The following is an 18,989-nucleotide window of genomic DNA, read 5'->3' as shown; positions in this document are numbered from 1 at the left end:
CTTAGCTTAGGCCCCGATGGGCACGAAATTTTAGCAGCTCCCAACCTGCTCCCAAATGTCAGACATATCTGACTCGTCTGTTAACAAAGTCATCTAGAAATTTTCTGGCCAGCTTTAGAGCAAAAAGGAACTTTAAAAATCATCCAAGGCAGTGTCACTGAGGACAGTGAGTTCCAGAAAATCATTTGTCCAAAGTCACACAACTAGAAAGAGAACAGAGATTGTAACTTGGGCCCAGGGACTCAAAAATCATCGCCTATCTCATCATATACCAACTCATTTCTACGTGGCTCAGGAACATATAAGATGGAGAGTTTTGTGTACAAGGTTTTTTTTTTGTCTGATTCTATGGTTTCAGGGAATGGGAAAGTGTCTGTGAAGAAATTCACTTCACTGATGGAGATGGGCAGCATCAAAGGGAACTGCTCAGGCCTTTCTGACTGCAAGAATATCCATCTATTCACTATACTACACTATTTCTCATGTGCTTTGGCAAGGATAAGGCTAAAATTAATTTGTATCTCGCGAACATAATGGGAATATTGAAAGAATACTGGAACAATGCCCAGAACAGTGAGGGAATAAGTCGACTATATTTGCTGCAATTAATTCCCAGTCCTATACCACCTCACTCCTCTTGGCTCCCCTCTCTCCCATCCCTGCATATCAGTCTGTTTTCCAGACTGGATCCAGGTTCTGTTGCCCTAGCTTCTCCTACCAACCAGACGAAGTACTCCAAGCTTGGTAGAAACAGCCTTTACCTTTTTGGGGGCCCCAACAGATTCAACTTGAATTTACTTGAACAATTATTGAAGACTTACTATACTATATTCAAAGCACTATTTTTGCTATCTACAATGATAGAAAAGAAAGAGTCCTTTTTTCTCAATAATAATAGTAAATAATTATTTTTATTATTAATAACTAACACTATAATACTTTTAGATTTATAAAGCATTTTCCACATCTTAGCTTCCATATCACACCCACCCTGAGAAATAAGTATTTCTACATTATCTCCATTTCAAAGATGAGGAAAGTAATTTTTAGAGAAGTTTGATGATTTGCCCACATCTTATAAGTGTCTGAGACAGGATTTGAATCCAGAATTTTCTCACTCTAAGTCCTCCTTTCATTTCCATTATGGTACTCACTTGTCTTAAAAAACTTTCAAGCTACTGAGAAAAATACAGAAATAACCATGATACAAGGGATAATGCAATAAATGCAATGGCTGATCCAAGCAAAGTGCTATAAGACATTTGAGAAGGAAACAATCACTTTCAGCTTCAAGAAAGGTTTCTTGGAGGAATCAGCATTTGAACTAGGCCATGAAGAAGTGAGGGGCTAAAAACTGAGGGAAACGAACAGAGAATTGCAACCAGGGGAACAGTGTGAGCAGAGTTTCAAAGATCTGAGTGGTCAGGAGGAGACCAGGGAGCAACTTTGGGAACTGAAAGGGGAAAGGACAGGAGCAGCTGGAGAATATCCACCATGGCTATAATGGAAAGCACATGAAGGAGAGAGAAGGTGAAGATAAAGTAAACTGGAGTTAGATTATAGAAGGCCACAAATGCCAGGCTTGGAGTCAGAGGAGAAAGCAGGTTTTTATGAACTGGAGACATTTCCCCAATATCCTTGTAGGGGGAAGAACAAAACCCCCAAGCAACATACCCTGACTATATGTCCCCTGTTCTAAATCCATGGATCCATGATGAGGAAGGAGAAGCAGTAAGAATTAATCAAAAGGGTCCTGGATTTTCAATTAGACTCCTGAATGGCTAAAAACCATGGGAAGCATCTTTGGGGACTCAGATCCTCTCTTTGTGAAATGAGGACACGAGTGCAGAAGTTCAGGCAAATTGAGCACCTCTGGGCTGCAAAAGCTTTAAAAGCAGCCAGGGCTTCCCCTATAGCTTTAACAGTAATAAGTACCCTCTACCTTCCCAGCCAACAATGCTAGGCCACCGTGGGGAGGTGTGACTTATTCCATTTTGCCTGGACTGTTGTGGGGTGGATGAGATCATGTCTGGCTCAAATGCACCCACCAGGAAGGTATAGCATGCTTAATAACAAACATCTATGTTGTATTATGCCCTGCCCCATCCCTTCCATCCCACTATCCCATTCCTCAGACTTGCCTCTCAATCAGATCTGTATGGGAGCCTCCTTTTGGGAGTCAGGGAGACTCAGAATATATCTACAACCAACTTGAGGGCTCCACTGCCATGCACTGCTGGGACTAGGGTTGATGGTGGGAAAGAGAAAAAAGTTTCCGAGACCCTTCTTTCACAATCTGCTTTGTCTATTCTTATTTCCCAGGGCTCTGCATCTGACTGGGAACTCTAGGATTTTAACATCTCTAATGCAAAAATGGAGAAGAGACATGAATGAAAAGAGAAAAAGTGACTGAAAAAAACTCTAGCACTGACAGTGAGGATCATTTGTTAACCACCCAGTACAACTTCAGCACTGTTCTAGGGGCGGGGAAAGTGCCAAAGTTTAGTTAAAACACATCCCATTCCCATCCTTTAAGAGAGGAGGTTGTTAGCAGCCAGGAAGATGAGGGAAGGAAAGCTTCTCAGTCAAGGGGGCATGTAAGTTGAATTTCAAAGGACAGGTAAGAATTCAATAGGTAACAATGGGCAGGGGAAGGCATTCTAGGTCCCTGTGCCATGCATGCCTCAGCTCCCTTCCTGATGCTAGAGATAACAATGTCCTGGTGAGCTGGAGTCCAGCGTGGGAGGAAGGGATCACCATGAGATAGGAGTCAGAAGCCTTGCACAAAAGCTACTCCAAGTCTAAACAATTGGCAACGAGGATCCATTGCTGGTGATAGTGAGAAAAGAGGGAAGGGTCCACTACAAGAGATGGTCACAGATGGAACTGATGAAATTTGGTAACTGACTGTATGAGAATTGAGAGAAAGGAAAAAGTAAAAAATAATCGTACAGTCACAGAATAGGATTTTTTTTTTTTTTTTTTTTTAGCTTTCTCAGCATTCCCAGCACCTAGTTGACTAACAGGCATAAAAGGGTGCCACAGACAGAAATAGTGAAATCAGGAGAAGGAGCAGGTTTAGAAGACAAGAGAAAAATGATCATTTTGGACTTATTGGAGTCAAAGTACTAATAAGACATAGAGGTGAAGACATCTTGAAGGTCATTGGAGAAGGGATCTGAAGTTCAAAAAAGAAGTTAGGCCTACAGACAGAGATGGAGAAATCACCTGCATAGATGTGATAGTTAAAACAATGGGATTTGGATTGAAATGGTCAAGAGAGAGAGAGTGTAGGAAAAACCCCTGGGAAAACACCTACGTTCATGGATAAGAAAAACAAGGAAGACACAAAGACAGAGTGAGGAAGGTAGGAAAGCCAGGACTGGTGTCTCTGAAGCCAAGGGGAAAGGGCCTTGTCAGTAAAATGGAGGTGAGAAGCTATTCTATATCAGAGGTCTCAAACTCCTGACCAAAAGCCAAGGGAAACAGATAAAATATAATTGGGAAAAGTTTAATAAAATAAAAATACAACACAACATAGATATTGTTAATGTCAGGTTTCCTAAATCAATCTGCAGCTGGTTGACACCATTTCACACGTAACATCCAATGCTCTCCTCACATAATTTATTTATTTATATATCATTTATATATTTATTTGTTATATTTATAATCATATTTATTTTTATATTTATTTATATCTATTTTTATATTATAATTTATTTTATATTTATAATTATAAATTATAATGATAATGACAGGATTCACCCCTCCACAAAGCTCTCTCTTACTGTTCCAACCCCCTCTGTGATATCCCTTCACTGACTTCTAGTAAAAATGACTGTCATTCATTTTAGTTTCTTATCCTGTACTGCCCTGACTAGCCTTTTTTCTCTTCTTTCCTCTTCTCTCTTCCCCTTGGCAATTTCATCCATTAATATGACTTCCAATTATCCCCTCCATGAAAATGACCCCAAAATCTATCCATATTTCTACCTCGTCTTTCCCCACAACTTAGTTACTCTATCTACTAGATAACCTGCATCTAAATATCATGCTGGCATCCCAAACCCCACATATCTCTCCTAAATCTTGATTTAGGTGTCTCTCCTCCTAAACATCATATTCCTCCTAAAATTGATTCTCTCCTAAGTTCTCTTGATGGTAAACTTGGAGTGATCTTATTCCATTTTCCCTCCTAGTTGCCCACTCAGTTGCCCAGACTGGTTATATCCACTTACGGGCTATCTTGAGCATCCACTCCTTTCTTGCTCACTGTGATCACTGCAGTTCAAGGTCTCATCTCTTTTCATCTACAACACTATAATATAAGCCTTCTACTTGATCTTCCTGATTAAAGTCCCTCTCCTGCTCACTCTGATTCATCATCCACCCCACTGCCCCACTGATATACTTAAGGTATTGCTCCGATGCTCTCACACCTCTACTCCAAAGGCCTTCTGAATAAAACACAGACTGGGCTCTGGCACTCAGGGTCCCTCCACGACCTGGCTCTGAGCCCTGCCCAACCTCCTCTCCCACGGGGGCTCTCCACCGGCCCTCGCGTAGCCCCACAGACTCTCACCTCACATTCTGGTGCCGCTTGACATAAAGGCTGTGGAAGTTGTTGTCAGGCATACTGCGTCTGTCATTGTTCTCCTTGAGCCGCTCAATGATGGCCAGCTTCATTCCCATGGAAATATGAGCTGGCAATACTGAGAGCAGCAGGTTCTCCTGAGGGCAGGGAGTTAGGGGATTTCAAAGAGGAAAAGGCCCCCAGGGAGCATCTTGTTAGACACACACACACACACACACACACACACACACACACACACTTACTCTCTCTCTCTCTCTCTCTCTCACACACACACACACACACACACACACACACACACACACACATCAGAATCGGAATAAGCACCTACCCAACAAGAGGCTGGGGCCATCTAGCCTCTGATCAAGAAGCTCCAGTAATGGGGAAACTCACTACCTCTCTCCCAAGGCAGCCTGTTAATTCTATAACTGGATAACTCTACCTAGGAAGTTCTTCCTCATAATGATCTGAAAATATGCCTCCCAGTAAATTCTTCCCTGAACTCTGAGTACTGATTGAAGCATACTTTTTTTTTGCTTTATATTTATTGTTTTATTTTGTCTGGGTTTCTTCTGCAACACGGCTAACATGGAAATACATTTTTATATAACTTCACATGGATAACTGATATCAAATTACTTGCCTTCTCAAGAAGGAGGTGGAGAGGAAAGGATTGAGGGAGAGAATTTGGAACTCAAAAATTTTCAAATGATTATAATCTTTTACATGTAATCGAGAAAAATTTAACAAAATAAATAAAAATAATTTTTTAAAAATAGTTACACATCTAACTTCTCTCTCACATAACCATCATGTTTCCTCAAGTTTTTTCTTCTCCAAAATAAATGACCCAAGTTTCTTGGGCCAAAGGCTCAGTTAGTATCATTATCAAGGCAGCTCCATAGGGATTTCTATACAGCAGCTTTATGCATAAGGGAAGAAGATATGGTCTCACTTGAAGTCACCAGTTTTTAATTATCTAGCCCAAGTCCCAATTTTACAGATGGGATAATAAACCTCAAAGAGATTGCAAGATATGTCCAGGGTTTGCCTAGTAAATTACATTCTAATTTGGAAAATGAGAATTATATGCATTAGACAAGTAAAGAACAATATATAATAAACTTTTCTTAAACATAACCAATACTCCCATATAGATATGATGCTTATAATAAGAATATAAAAAAATAAAAATATATTTAAAAATAAGAAGAGATATAGCCAAAAGTAGCTGAAGAAAGGTTCTTAGAGAAGCTGAGGTAGGAGCTAATCTTGAAGAATAGTTAGTATTTGGGCAATGGAAAGGATATCCAAGTGGGGAAAAAAGGATAAACAAAGGCAGGAATGTCTATAAAATAGCTAGGAAGAAAACAAGGCAGGTTGGAAGAGGAATCAAAGTAAGGGAAGAGAAGCCAATGGTCTCAAAGAAGAATAGAGTGGTAGGCGGAATCTACCAGAATACAATCTGGGGACCATCTCAAGCTGGGCAGCTGTTCCCAGATGTGCTTACCTGCTGACGCTTCTTGATCTTCAGTTTCCTTCGGATCTGGATGTACTTAAGGGTGTAGATGTAGAGGTCCTTGGATGCATCTTGCATTTGGGACTTGTGAAAGGCACCCATCAAGTTCCCACAAAGGAAAATGGTGGTGTTTGCCAGCAACTACCAAGATGGGGAGTCCAGAGGGAAAGACAGAGAGCTCAGTAGCTGTGACCCAAGACCTGACTATCAAAGGCATGGGGAAAAACTGCCCCACTAGCAGAGAGACATAGCCATGGCCTAAGCCACTGGACACACCAAGGGTGGGAGGATCTTCCCAACTTGTCTAAAATGCATATCGTATCCCCCATTTCCAAATCTCAACATAAGCTCAACGTAAAGTCCTCCTTCCCAGTTGTCCTTTCTGAACAAGGATGAGAAACCATCTCCCACACTCTTTGAACATCTCCCTTGTTTAGGAAGAAGCTTTGGAGTCCAGTGCCTCCTCTGATGGAGACCAAGACCCAGAGAAAGTAAATTATATTCTAATTTAAATTTAATTTAAATCTAATTTAAAAGGGAATCCCTTAAAATCATGCAGATAATTACTGGCAGAACCAAGATTAGAAACCCAGTTTCTCATCTCTTAGTTCTCTATTCTTTCCACTGCACCCCCCAATTTAATTCCTCTACCAAAAATTGCCAAAATGTCTAAGTCTTGGTCAAGAAAAGAAGGGCAGGACCCACATCAGGGACAAGGAAGAAGCAACTTTTTCTGCAAAGGTCATAGCTTCCACTGGAAGCCCAGAGGCAGGACTGATGTTCATGAAATGTTTGGAGCGTATTGAAGGCGGAAGAAAGGCCATCAAACAAGGCCTTGGCCCTGTGCATGACTGCGGTATCAGGGGGACTCTGGCCCACCCACACCCCATCTCCCTGGGCAGAGCTGGCTCCGGGAAGGAAAAACATTTCTCTTGGTCTTGGGTTTCCTTTATTCCATAAATGACTAAAAATTAGCTTGGGAAAACTGTCTTAGTTGTAAGATACGATTATCTGCTTTATCCTAGGGGTTTTTTTAAGGGTTTAGGAAGCAGGGACAATCATCTTCTATTTATGGCTAGTGGTGGGTTCGACAGTGGGATAAAACAGTGTACACACACACACTCACAAAGGAGCCAGAGGCAGTGAGAGGGCAGGGACTGGGGGCCCCATTCTAGCTCTGCTTACTAGTGACCAGGGGGAAAGTCACTTCTCTGTGGGGTTTCATCTTCACGAGTCCAGCCCCTAATACAAGACCTTGCACAAACAGCAGGCACGGTATCGATGCGTTATAATGAATGATACTCGATGCCATTTACTGTCATGAAGACACAATAAGATGGCCATTAAGAAAGTCCTTTGGAAATAAATCAGCTATAGTATTGCAAAATTTTGTCTGAGCATAGCCTGACGCTGCACATGCCCAGGGAACAGAGACCATGAGCACTCCCTTTATTCTATCCTCACACCAGCAGAATGGGGGGAGAGAACCTTCTGAAAAGGGGGCCGCCTCCCCCTGCAATCTTGCCAAGTCAGAACCTCCCGTGACCACAGAGGTCTTTAGGGTTTCTTCCTCTGCTGACATACTACACACATCCAGAAATCAGACGAGGCTGGTTGGCCATCCTGTGCCAATGGCTGCCCTGCTGCCACCACTTCCCCTGACCAGGGCTGGGGAAGGGCTAGGTGTGTGGCTGACGAATGGCACGCGTGCTCAAAGCTGGAAGGAAGTCTGTGGCTCAAACCCCAGGGTCTGCCCAGCTGAGTCAGAAGCAGTGCCTGATTTCTGCAGAATCCCCTTGCCTCTTCTTGGTGGTCTTAGCCACTCCGAGGACCCTCCCAGGATAGGTAATGGGAGAACAATGTCTCAGTCCCTACACGTAAGCCCTACCTTCCCACCCAATGCGCTTCTGTGCCCCTTCAGACCCCAAAGATAAGCAAGCACAAGCCATGTTGATGAATTTTCCAGAGAGAGAAGTGGGGCTGAATTCTCTCTCCTAGAGACCCCAGACGGATGCCCCGCCTAAATGCTCCCCATCCGTGCTGGCTGCCTAAAGTCCATGAAAACGACTCCCAGTCACTGTCAAGTCCCTGCTGGGAACTGCCACGTCACTCCCTTAACATCCAGCTCACTCTCCGACTGCTCCCCCTCCACCCTGACTGCCTCATTCCAGCAGGGGTACCCTCTTCCCTACCTCTCCCCCTTGCCTTCCAGCTTCTTCCTGTATGATTTGTCCCCCATTAGAATATAAATTCCTTGAAAGTGTTTTTGTTTTTTTTTTTTGTATTCCCATCTCTTAGCACAGTTCCTGGAACACAGTAAGTGCTTAATAAATGTTCTAGAGACCCCTCCTCCACATAATATCCAGAGACTCTAATCAGATCACTGCTGCTCCAAGCAATAAGTGGAAATGACATAAGAACAAGCCTTGGGCCAACATCACCATTCTCTCCATTTAGTAGTTTCTTTGGGTCGGCTTCCCAAGGCCCTGCGTCACTGAAGCCTGCTAGGCCATCAAGCACTTGTTGGGTTTCTTAGGGTCAAGAACCGGAGCTTCTTCACACTTGTATTTCCCCTAGCACCTAGCAGAGAGCCCTGCTCACTCTAAGCACTTAATACCTGGGTTTGTGTTATAGCTGCTTCTTACCTGGAGCACTACCGGTAAGCGGAGCGCCGCCGTGAACACCTCAGCCCGGAAACCTAGCACGAGCAGATGAGACAGGGTAGACAGGACATTCACCACAATGGCCTCCTTCATCTCAAAAGGCAGCATGGTATACACAGTGAAGATGATGAAGAGAAAGAAGGGTACCTGGAGAAGGAAAACCTAGTGAACCCCAGCATCCTCAGAACTGGAAAAGGGGAGTAGGGAGTGGGGTTCCTGGGCCAAGTAAGGCCACAGGCAACTAACTGGGTGTTGGAATTCATCAGGATTATTATGTGCAGGGGTCAATTATCCTTCATATCTGTTATGGAACTTAGGGTTGGAAAGGACACCCAGAGAGCATCTAGACTGACCCCTGATTTTTACAGAGAATGACAGTAAGTCTTACAGAGTTTAACTGTTTTGTTAAAAGTCACACAAGTACTAAGAGTCAGAGTCAGGATTTAAATCCCAGTTGTCCAGCTTTTTTTCACCAAGACACTTTTGATGTCAATAACAGGAGGCCATTCTCCTCCTTGTTAGGAAATTGCCCATTGCCATCATTGCAGAGAGTGGGTTAGGAGATGAAAAATAATAACAAGCCTCTAGACCTGAAAGCAAGACCATTTGGATCTTCACTCATCATTCTAGGAAAAAGCTTGGGTGAGGGAGGGGAGCTCTTGGGCACAAGAGGGGTAAAGTTATTAAGTGAATTTGAGACATTACCCAACTTCTGTCTGTCTCTTCGGAGCACAGAATCAGCTGATTTAGGGATGCTCTCTAATGCTCTGGAGCAGACAGGTAAAAACCATCTAGCTTCCTAATCGGCCTCCAAATATGGTCACTTAGACTCCAAGATGTCTTTATTGTGACATACTTCCCTTATCAAATGAGCTGTGACCAAGAACAGCACACAGAGCCAAAAGGAAAAATCTAAAATTTGTTGAGGTTGTTTTTTTTTTTTTTTTTTGTCTTATTCAAGGGAAAGCCAAATTTATTCATCATTTCCCACACATTAAACTATAGTTGGAGGCCAAAATTTGGGCCTGTCAAGTTTCACTTATGGTGAAGTTTTAAACCCCTAATAAACTCATGAGCTGAGAGACAGAACAGTTGACATACTAACACCCTCCATGATAACTGAGAGTAGTTAAAATAGCCTCCTCCATGACAATGAGTTCCCCTGGGAAAGGATAATTATTAACACTCAGAAGGAAGCTGGGCTAGGGCTTGTTCATCTGGCCCAATGACAGGGCACTAGGCAAGAGCCACACCCTCTGGGGTATGGTTTGCATGGGGCAGTGAAAACATAGAATTTGGCTTCCAAGATCGTGGGTTTGAATCCTGTCTTTGTCACCTATTACCTGTGCAACCAAGGACAAATCACTTGATTTCAGCTTCATTTGTAAAATGAAGGAGATAGAATAAATGACTTCTAAAGAGGAGCTTCTTAAAACTTTTTCCACTTGTGCCCCTTTTTATCTGAGAAATTTTTATGTGACCCCAGGTATATAGGTATATAAATCAAAAATGTATTGATAAATCATAATTTCACACTCAGTTATAAGACCCCATATGGGATCTCGACCCACAGTTCAAGAAGCTTTGCTGTCAAGTTATCTTTTAGACTCAGCAACCAACTGAAACCTCAGTAGTTAGCCCCTCAAATCCATCCCCAGGCTAAGAACCTCCCTGAAATCAGTACCATAAGGAGGGCTCTCATTTTAAAATAATATTAGCCTCAGCCAAACTAAATGAGAAAATAAATTAATAACCCCCCCCCCCCGCCAACTTTGAACACCACACACACACACACACACACACACACACACACACACACACACAAACTACTTAATACTCTGCAGATTCTCCTTACAGCTTCCTTCTCTCAGTGTGTATAATTGGGAAGGGATAGTTGTTGTTTTTTTTAATATAGTCACTTTCTTCCTTAAGGAATAAATCAATATGGCATAAGTTAGCTAAGTCCCACAATTATAGAATGTCTGAGTTAAAAGGGATCTCAGAGATAATCTGGTATCACCCCTTCATTTTACAGAGGGACAGCAAAAGGTACACAGAAATAAACTGGCTTCCACAAAGTCCTTCAGGAAATTAGTGACAGAGCCAGGCACAGAACTCAAATGTCCTTTTCCCCAGTCTAACAGTCAGTCCAAATCATCTACTGCCTCTCTCCATCTGGCAGTGGGATCCAGGGGTATTGGTCCCATAGTTACCTGCTCCCACACATAGGTTTTCTCATCCCTTGAGTCGAAGATTAAGACGAAACCCAGGGTCAAGAAGCAAATCCAGATGATCACAGCAAAGAATTTGAGCCATTTCTGAAAGAGGCACTCGATGTATACCAGCGCATAAATGATTGCAAACAGAATAAGCGTCATGAATGCCGTCACCAGGAAGGGTTGGTGTGCGAGGCGGTTCTGGGAGCCAGACAAACATAAATTACTGTAAGAATCCGTGTCTTATACTTGTCTTCTCTCTAATTCTACCTCCTCCATGAAAACTTTCTCTATGAGCCCAGCCCATTAATACGACTGATGATCTTCAACTTCTTTATAAGCTAAATTCTCCCTGATGTGTATGGGAAGGGGTGAGTTGTTAGGGGAAAGGGAGTTCTACACTATGAAATAATCAATTGATTCAGGAGAATGGACCACGTTTCCATACATTCAAGAAGAGAAAACTGATGAAGATGATACTTCATTTCTCAGCCTCAGTTTCCAACCTTATTTCCAGAATCTATAACTACAATATACATTTCTCTTAGGGGTAAATAAGAATACTCTACTTTTAGTCAAATGGTCTAAAGACCTTGGTCCTCAAAACATTAATTAAGGTTAGTAGGATGTGATGGCCTAACTCATATAGAAGAAAGCTTCTTCATACCCTACCCCATTTTATTGTCTTTACCCAGCTTGGAAAGTCAATGCAGTGAAGAGTGCAAGATTTAAATTCAGGAAGAGTTATTCACTGTCTCTATGATGACAGAAAAGTCACTTCCCTTTCATAATCTCTCAAATTGCTTTACCATTTTTAGATCTACAAATCATTACTTGCAACTACCCTGTGAAGTAGTAGTTTATTATTATTCTCATTTAACAGATAAAGAAATCGAAAACTTTACTGATAAATCTTTGTCTACCAATCTCACAGTGTGAAGAAAACACTTTGTGGACTGCTCTTCTAAATTCCTTCTAAGAGTCTCATGTTTTATTCACATCCGGGACTTTTCTCTGACAAGGTCCAAAACCTCTCTTAGGTGGAGGCAGATGTGATTTCCAGAACTGACCCAGATGAGAGAGTGGCAACCAACAGCTCTCTGGGAACCCCTGAAGTTATCTGCAGGACTCCCTCCTGAGGGCACCTCAGCCTTCTCTGCCTCAGAGGAGAGGAAGGACCTACTTCCAATCTAGTGATTGATTTGTACCAAATGAAAGGGGCAATTTTCAGCTTGGAGGTCCCTTAAAAAACTGTCTTGATCCATATTTTCTCTCAAATACTGACAAGTAGACTAATAAGGACTAGAACCTAGGCTGCCCAAGCAAGATTTATACTTCCTCCTATAATAACCACTATAAAGACTCTCTTTTGCTGAGGGTTTTTCTTCTAAGACACTGTTATCTCGTTGTAGGGCATCTTCCAGTGAACCCTTCCAGCTCTGTCCCTTACTAAAATATATGGCCTCTAACTAGTTATTCAACTAATTCCTCAAAGTCTCAGTTTCCTTGTTCACAAAATGGGGATATTATTAGTTGAACTACTGAAGTCATAGGGATCATTGTGAAGAACTGAGATAACTGCTTTATATGAGTTGTTTTTATTATTATTAATGCACCGCACAAGAAGACATGGATATATGGGTTGAAACCGGCTGCATTGTTAGAAGCATGTACATCCATGAAATTATAGTCATTGAAGCATTATTATTTATTACTGCTGTTTTTACTGACTGAAATCGACTCTTCACCCCAGTCCCAATCAGAATGCTATGTGCTGGACTAGATATGATAAAAATGCCAGCCAACTTCACTTCCCTCTAAGGGTGAGAAAAAGCAAATAATGGATGGGGGGGAAAGGGGAGAACCAAGGGAGATGGAAATTCATAACATTTATTATTCATAAATTCATGCATTTATAATTCATAATGTAGGATTTAGAATAAAAGGAACTTAGAGATTAGCTAGCTGATCCCCCCTCCAGTTTTACATAAATGGAAACTGAAGAGCTTTAAGTTATTTGCCCAGGAAAGTAGGAAGCAGCAGGACTGGGATGTGAACCCAGCTTGTCCAACTCCTCTCATTCTGGATATAAAGTTCTTCCCATTGTAAAGTGAATTACTCAAAAATCAAAAAGCAAGGCAGCGTCAGAATGAAGACCAAAACTCAATTCCCAGGCTGCTGCTTGCTCCTTAACAGACAGAAGAGCAAACACAGTAGAATGCAGAACAAGGAGAGGAAAGGAGGCTGCTCCCACTGAACGACTTCCTAACACCTCCACCTCATCATATCATACTTCCGCATTTTCAAAATTACCCCATCTATTAATTGATTTGGTCCAAACAAAAATTCTGTGAAATTGTCAAGGCAGGAATCCTTATCTTGGGATCAGAGATTTAGAGATGGAAGGAACAGATCATCCAGTAAAACCCTCTCACCACATGATAGGTGAGGAAACTGAGGTCAGTGGAGTTAAATGATTTACTCAGCATGACATGGGTATGATAGCAGTACTAGGATCTGAACTCAGATATAGACTCTGACTCTAAACCCAACCCTATGTCCCCTACGTAAGTTACCACAGTAGACCCAGCAAGCCTAGGGTAAGGGAAAACCACAATTCAAATTCAGCTTCAGACATGGTATAATCTTGGACCAGTCACTTAATTTTTGTCTGCATCAATTAATTCAACAGTAAAATGAAGATAATAATTGCAGCTACCTCCTGGAGTACATAATTGGAGTTTAATAAATGCTTGTTCTCTTCTTTCCCCTGCCTTTCCTCATTTCACAGGGGAGGAAAAGGAGACTAAGAGACAGAACGTGACCACAAGCACAGAGCTAGTTTGCTGGTGGATCCAGAACTAGAACAGAGGACTCCCGATTACTGGACTGGTCTTTTTCTGACCAGCCCAACCAATCCACTCACCCCATGGAAGAAGGCAAGAACGATGAGGATGACTGAGAAGATGATAGCAATAGAAAGGAAGATGAGCAGGAGAGGGTAGTGTTGGCTCATGTGGTGGAACTGCTCATAGCGGGAATCTTTGCTCTTCCACTCCTCATCCTCATTGAGGAAGTATTTCCCCTTGGTGGGCATCCTTTCTCAACCAGGTGTCGTCTTCTTCCACTGTTCAAAAGGGGTTTCAGGAAGAAAAAAGGAGCCCTGCTGCCCCAGGTACATTGGTCAGTCTCAACTTGCACCACAACCTGAAGCAGTTCCTGGGAACCAAGGACAAAGAGGCTGAGGGAAAGAAGGAATGTCTTTAAGTACAGTGCTTGGAGGGAAGGGCTGAGGAGCCAGCACAGACCTCACTCCCTGCTACAGACTGGAGCACCTTTAATTGGTCTCAGGTACTTCTAACCATCTCTCCAGCAGGCTCCTGTTGACTGAACTGAAGCTGCAAATGTCACTTGATAGATGTTAACAACTGCAAAAACAGAAGATAAAAAATAGTTAATTAAGCTGGGAGAGGGTGGAGGCTGAGTCTTCTCACAGACTTCCTTAATTCTGAAGTCAGACATCTACAGAAGTGAAGTTACAATTCTTAGATACCCACAAACTATGGAAATTATATAGGTATATTCAGTGATGAAGACTACAATGAAACTCAACTTGAAACTCCCCACTTCACTTATTGACTTAGAAAAACCACTAATTTACATTATCTATGTTGTATTATATTTTTATTTATCTTGTTAAATAATTCATTTTAATTTAATTCCCAGCTAGTTATGAGTTTGATACCTCTGGGTAGAGGATCTTAGCTATTAAGTTCAACTTCCTTTGACAAAAATAAGGAAAATGCAGTGTAGAAAAGAGAAAGCCAGTGACAGAGACTGGACCAAAACACAGGTTTCTAACTCTTAGGGGCACTGTTCTTCTGACTACACCAAGAGTTAATGTTCTCTCCTTTCCATGGTCACATCTCACTTTCTAGAAACTTACCAAAAGTGTTTATAGCAATCACACCCTAGGTCTGGCTGTGGCATCTGAACTCATAGCCAAAACGTCACTTCTTGGCTCTCTTAAACCCACTCATCTTAAAGATTCTTCCACTGTAGACTTCTCTGACTAATCTCATCCACACTGAATTAGAATTCTTTCCTAAACTTCCACAGCCCTCAGTCCATACACATAGTTTAGTATCTAATTACATACAGTTCTGTATCTAGGTTTTATATCTATGTGGCAGGTAAAAGATGAAGTGCTTTAGGAAACAAAGATTTGAGTTGTTTCAAATCAATCAACTTGATTTCCAAGTTTATTGATTTATTAAGCAATGAATTTAATTGCTCAACAAACCGTGACCAGGGCTCCTCAATTTAGGCTAGACTTCATTGAATACAGTGAGACAGACTTTTGTATATTAAAACAGTTAATCAAATAAGCCATATTAATTTTTAAAAAATATATAATCTTAGGGAATCTGGGGTGAAAGATTAAGATCTTTCCAAGTTGGAAGGGACAGAGTAAACAGACGCAATCCCCTGAAATCAGAAAAGAAAGTGTCCCACTTCCTCCCCTCCCCCAAGTGTCTCTGAATAATTAAAGGAACATGGAAAGAATAACTGATCAATTAGTATGAGGCCAATTTTCGGGTAAGGCACGTGTTGCTTGAGATATACAATTGTGAGAAAACTTTCCATCAATCTTTGGATCTCACTGGGTTTCTGGTCAAGATAACCTCGTCCTCAGCTAAGGATCTTTGAGCTGTAGATAAAGATGCCTCAGCTCCCCATTCACGCAGTAACTGGGTTTTCCGTCAAATTTTTAACATTGAATAAAGTTTTCTCCCAAGACAGAAATTAGACTAGGCCCATAACTGTACAGAAAAGGAACTGTGCTAGCTCTAGAACTGAGTCACAGGATGAAGTCACTCAATTTCCACACTAACCTCCTTGATGTCCTAATCCCCTCAACTCCTTCATTTGTTCTCTTTTCATTATTATTCTGGCCAGAATCTAGTTCTTTTTCTCTCCAATTCAACTGTGAGTTCCTTGAAGGCAGGAGCCATGGTCTTTACATAACACCACATACTATCATAGACCAAGACCTGAAAGGAACTTCAGATGCTCCCTAATTCAACCCTTTCACTACCCTGATAAGAAAACTAAAGCCCCAGAAAGTGAATGATTTTGCCAATGGTCCTAGAGGCAGTCATTGGAAAAGGCTACATTTGAACCTAGGTCTTCTAACTCCATTTTCACTTACTCTAGCAGAGAGATAAAATGGACAGAGAACAGTTCAGTGGGTTATTATTGATGTAACTGATTTACTTTGGGGAATTCCCAAGTACATCTTTTTAATCAGTTCCATTACTATAATACTATAAGTCATTCTAAGATTTAATTTTTAGAGTAACTTAGACACCTATAATCCTATAATTAAGAAGGCCCAGAGATGAATTTAAATCAAAAGGTCAACTTCTATTCACTTTAGGTTATCTTTCCTAAGCACCTCGTTGTATTCAGGCCTAGGAGACACAGACCTATAAGAAGCACTGCCTGCTCTCAAGAAATACCTGGCTCACTGTCTTCATAGCTTCTGCCCTCATACTAAAGAGACTAGACTGATTTCCTTTCCTACCCCTCCCTCAAACCTATGCTTCTTATGAACTTTCCCACTTCTGTCAAGGGTACCATCATTTCTCTAATCACCCAGATTCAAATCTTCAATGTCATCTTCAGCGCACCTTATACAGAGCAATAGATTTTTGTGCATTAAACCAATTAATCAAATAAGCCCAAATAATTAAAAGAAAACAATACAACTTTAGGAAATTTAATTTCTAATAAAAAAAAATTAGGGATTTTTCAAGTTGGAAGGGACAGAGTGAACAGATGCAATCCCCTGATCTTATATATACATTTATCTCCCAAATCTTGTTGTTTTCTATCTCCGGAATATTTTTTCATCGGTCCCTTTCTTCTCATATAACCAGCACTCTATTTCAGATCCTCATAACTTTTGGGTGAAAAAATTAATTAAAAAAAAATAAATTCTCTATAGACATCTGCTCAAAATCTAACCCAGCAAAGCCTGATGACCTGGACTAAGCAGCTAAGTATCTCAATAATGTCAGTTGTCACTGAAAAGACTGTTCTTGGCCTCAGCTCTGTGGCTCACCACATACACACAGCCATAATCCTAAAATTTCAAAATTGAGATAGGGCATCAGAGTCCACTGCCACAATATGTTATATTCCAGAGGATCACAGAACTGGAGTTGGAAGGAACCTTTGAGATCCTCTAATCTTACAGAAGAGGAAACTGAGGTCCAGAAAATTAATCAATCAAACCAAGTCACATATGCAAGTCCTATCTCAAAATTATTTTTCCCTTTCTGTTAGGATTTTTACAAGGTGCTAAGTAAGTGGAATTGAGGAGATAGTAGTTAAATCTAATTTAGATCGATTTAATCCTACAACAAATAATGGTTTTCTAGTGATATAATGATTGATGTATACGCAAGTGTACAGCATATAAGCAAGAAGCTCTCAAGGCAGACACACAAACCCACTAGAAGCTCTCAGAAGAGGAGACAGATTCATTCCATCTTCCACCTTTGTGCTGGCTGGAGACATTCGGAAGGAGCTAGAGGGAGAAGCTAGCAGAGGCAAAGGACTAGTGGCAGGAGCTCTTGGAACCAAGAAGAGAGAGAGGCCTCTAAGAAAGCTAACTGGGCCCAAGGAAGGAGACAAGACTTTGAAGCAAACAATAAAGGATTTGGATTTTAACTCCTGGCTGCATTAGGGGTGATTACACTGAACTGAAAGGAAGGCTGCCTCCAGAAGCCCCCCAAGAAATCTGCTTCCAGAGAACATTATATTTTAGAGAAGAATATTATATCTTTCCTCTCTTGACCTCCTTCCATCAATACTCTCAAGAAAAAAAAATTTTTTTTAAACCAAGTGCCCTTTCTTCCTCCTTTGCTTTTTTCCTCATTTACCTTCCCCCTTTCCAAATAAAATTCCAAATAGGGGGAAAAAGGAAAACACAGATTCAAAGGCACAATATTCAAAGTGTTTGTAAGTGCTGCTAAAGCTGGCAGTTCAGTGTTTGCACTCATCCTTCAGCATTAATGAAAAGGGGCTTCCATAGCAACCAGAGTAAGGGGAGAAAAACTGCATTGAGAGATGAGTGACAGGATACTCCCAAATGACAGACACTCTCAGAATGAAAGCTGGGAACCAGGAGAGAAAGCCAGCTCCTTTTCCCTCCTCCCAGTCTATGGTACGGCCTGGAGTGGGGTGGGAGCAGTGTAAGGTTTTATTAAGGTTGATAACATGAGCATAGCTTCTTCACTCCTCAATTATCATCACCATGGTTGCCCTTGGCTCTTCTCCCAGGAATAATCCCCACCACACCCCTACCCTGAGCTGGCAGCTAAGTCAGATTAGAAAGTGGAAAACATTTTTATTGCTGAGAAGGGGCATTTAACTACTCTCTGAACATACCTGGCTAACAATAGTGCTGCTTTCCAGAAACAATCATGAAAATACTTCTTAAGACCACCAAACACTAGAGCTAGAAGGAACTTTACAGATTATCTGGACCAGCTTCCCACCCCATGAAAGAATTCTCCAGATATCATCTAGCCTTCTAATGACAAGGAGCTCACTATCAAAGGAGAAAGTCTAGATAGAATTCTGGTGGCTAGAAAGTTCTGATTTAATTGTAATCTACCCTATCCCATGTACACACCACCCATTGTTCTTAGCTCTGTCCTTCATAATCATACAGAACCAGTTCAATCCTTCCTTGCACACAATGGCACCTTTGGGCTTTAAGGACAATCATCGGGTCCACTTCCCACCAACCCCAAGATCTTTCTTTCTCCATACTAACCATACCCATCGATGAAACCTTACCATACTGGCCCCATTTTCTAGTTGGTCAGCATCCCTCAAAGGCATAGTGCCCATGGGATTCATTTGTACAACACTTTTAACTTTTCAGGGAGTTTTCACATCTGTGACTTCAATGGAGACTCACA

At 41.5% G+C, this 18,989-nt stretch overlaps 1 protein-coding gene across 1 annotated transcript in view; it reads right to left on the bottom strand.

Moving 5' to 3' along the window:
• ADCY7 (adenylate cyclase 7) overlaps window positions 1-18,989 on the bottom strand; it is an 87,870-nt gene that overhangs the window by 38,816 nt on the left and 30,065 nt on the right. The window contains exons 2-6 of the mRNA XM_051979816.1: window positions 13,919-14,420; window positions 10,990-11,193; window positions 8,759-8,923; window positions 6,105-6,254; window positions 4,586-4,734 (exon numbers count right to left, since the gene is read on the bottom strand). Coding sequence (XP_051835776.1) covers window positions 4,586-4,734; window positions 6,105-6,254; window positions 8,759-8,923; window positions 10,990-11,193; window positions 13,919-14,089 — 839 coding nt within the window. The 5' untranslated portion in view covers window positions 14,090-14,420. The remainder of the gene's footprint in view (window positions 1-4,585; window positions 4,735-6,104; window positions 6,255-8,758; window positions 8,924-10,989; window positions 11,194-13,918; window positions 14,421-18,989) is intronic.

The sequence above is a fragment of the Antechinus flavipes genome, chromosome 2 (genome assembly GCF_016432865.1).
Source record: "Antechinus flavipes isolate AdamAnt ecotype Samford, QLD, Australia chromosome 2, AdamAnt_v2, whole genome shotgun sequence".
Taxonomy (NCBI): Eukaryota; Metazoa; Chordata; class Mammalia; order Dasyuromorphia; family Dasyuridae; genus Antechinus; species Antechinus flavipes.
The sequence above is the reverse complement of the archived record's forward strand: the minus strand, read 5'-3'. Positions and strand labels throughout refer to the sequence as shown.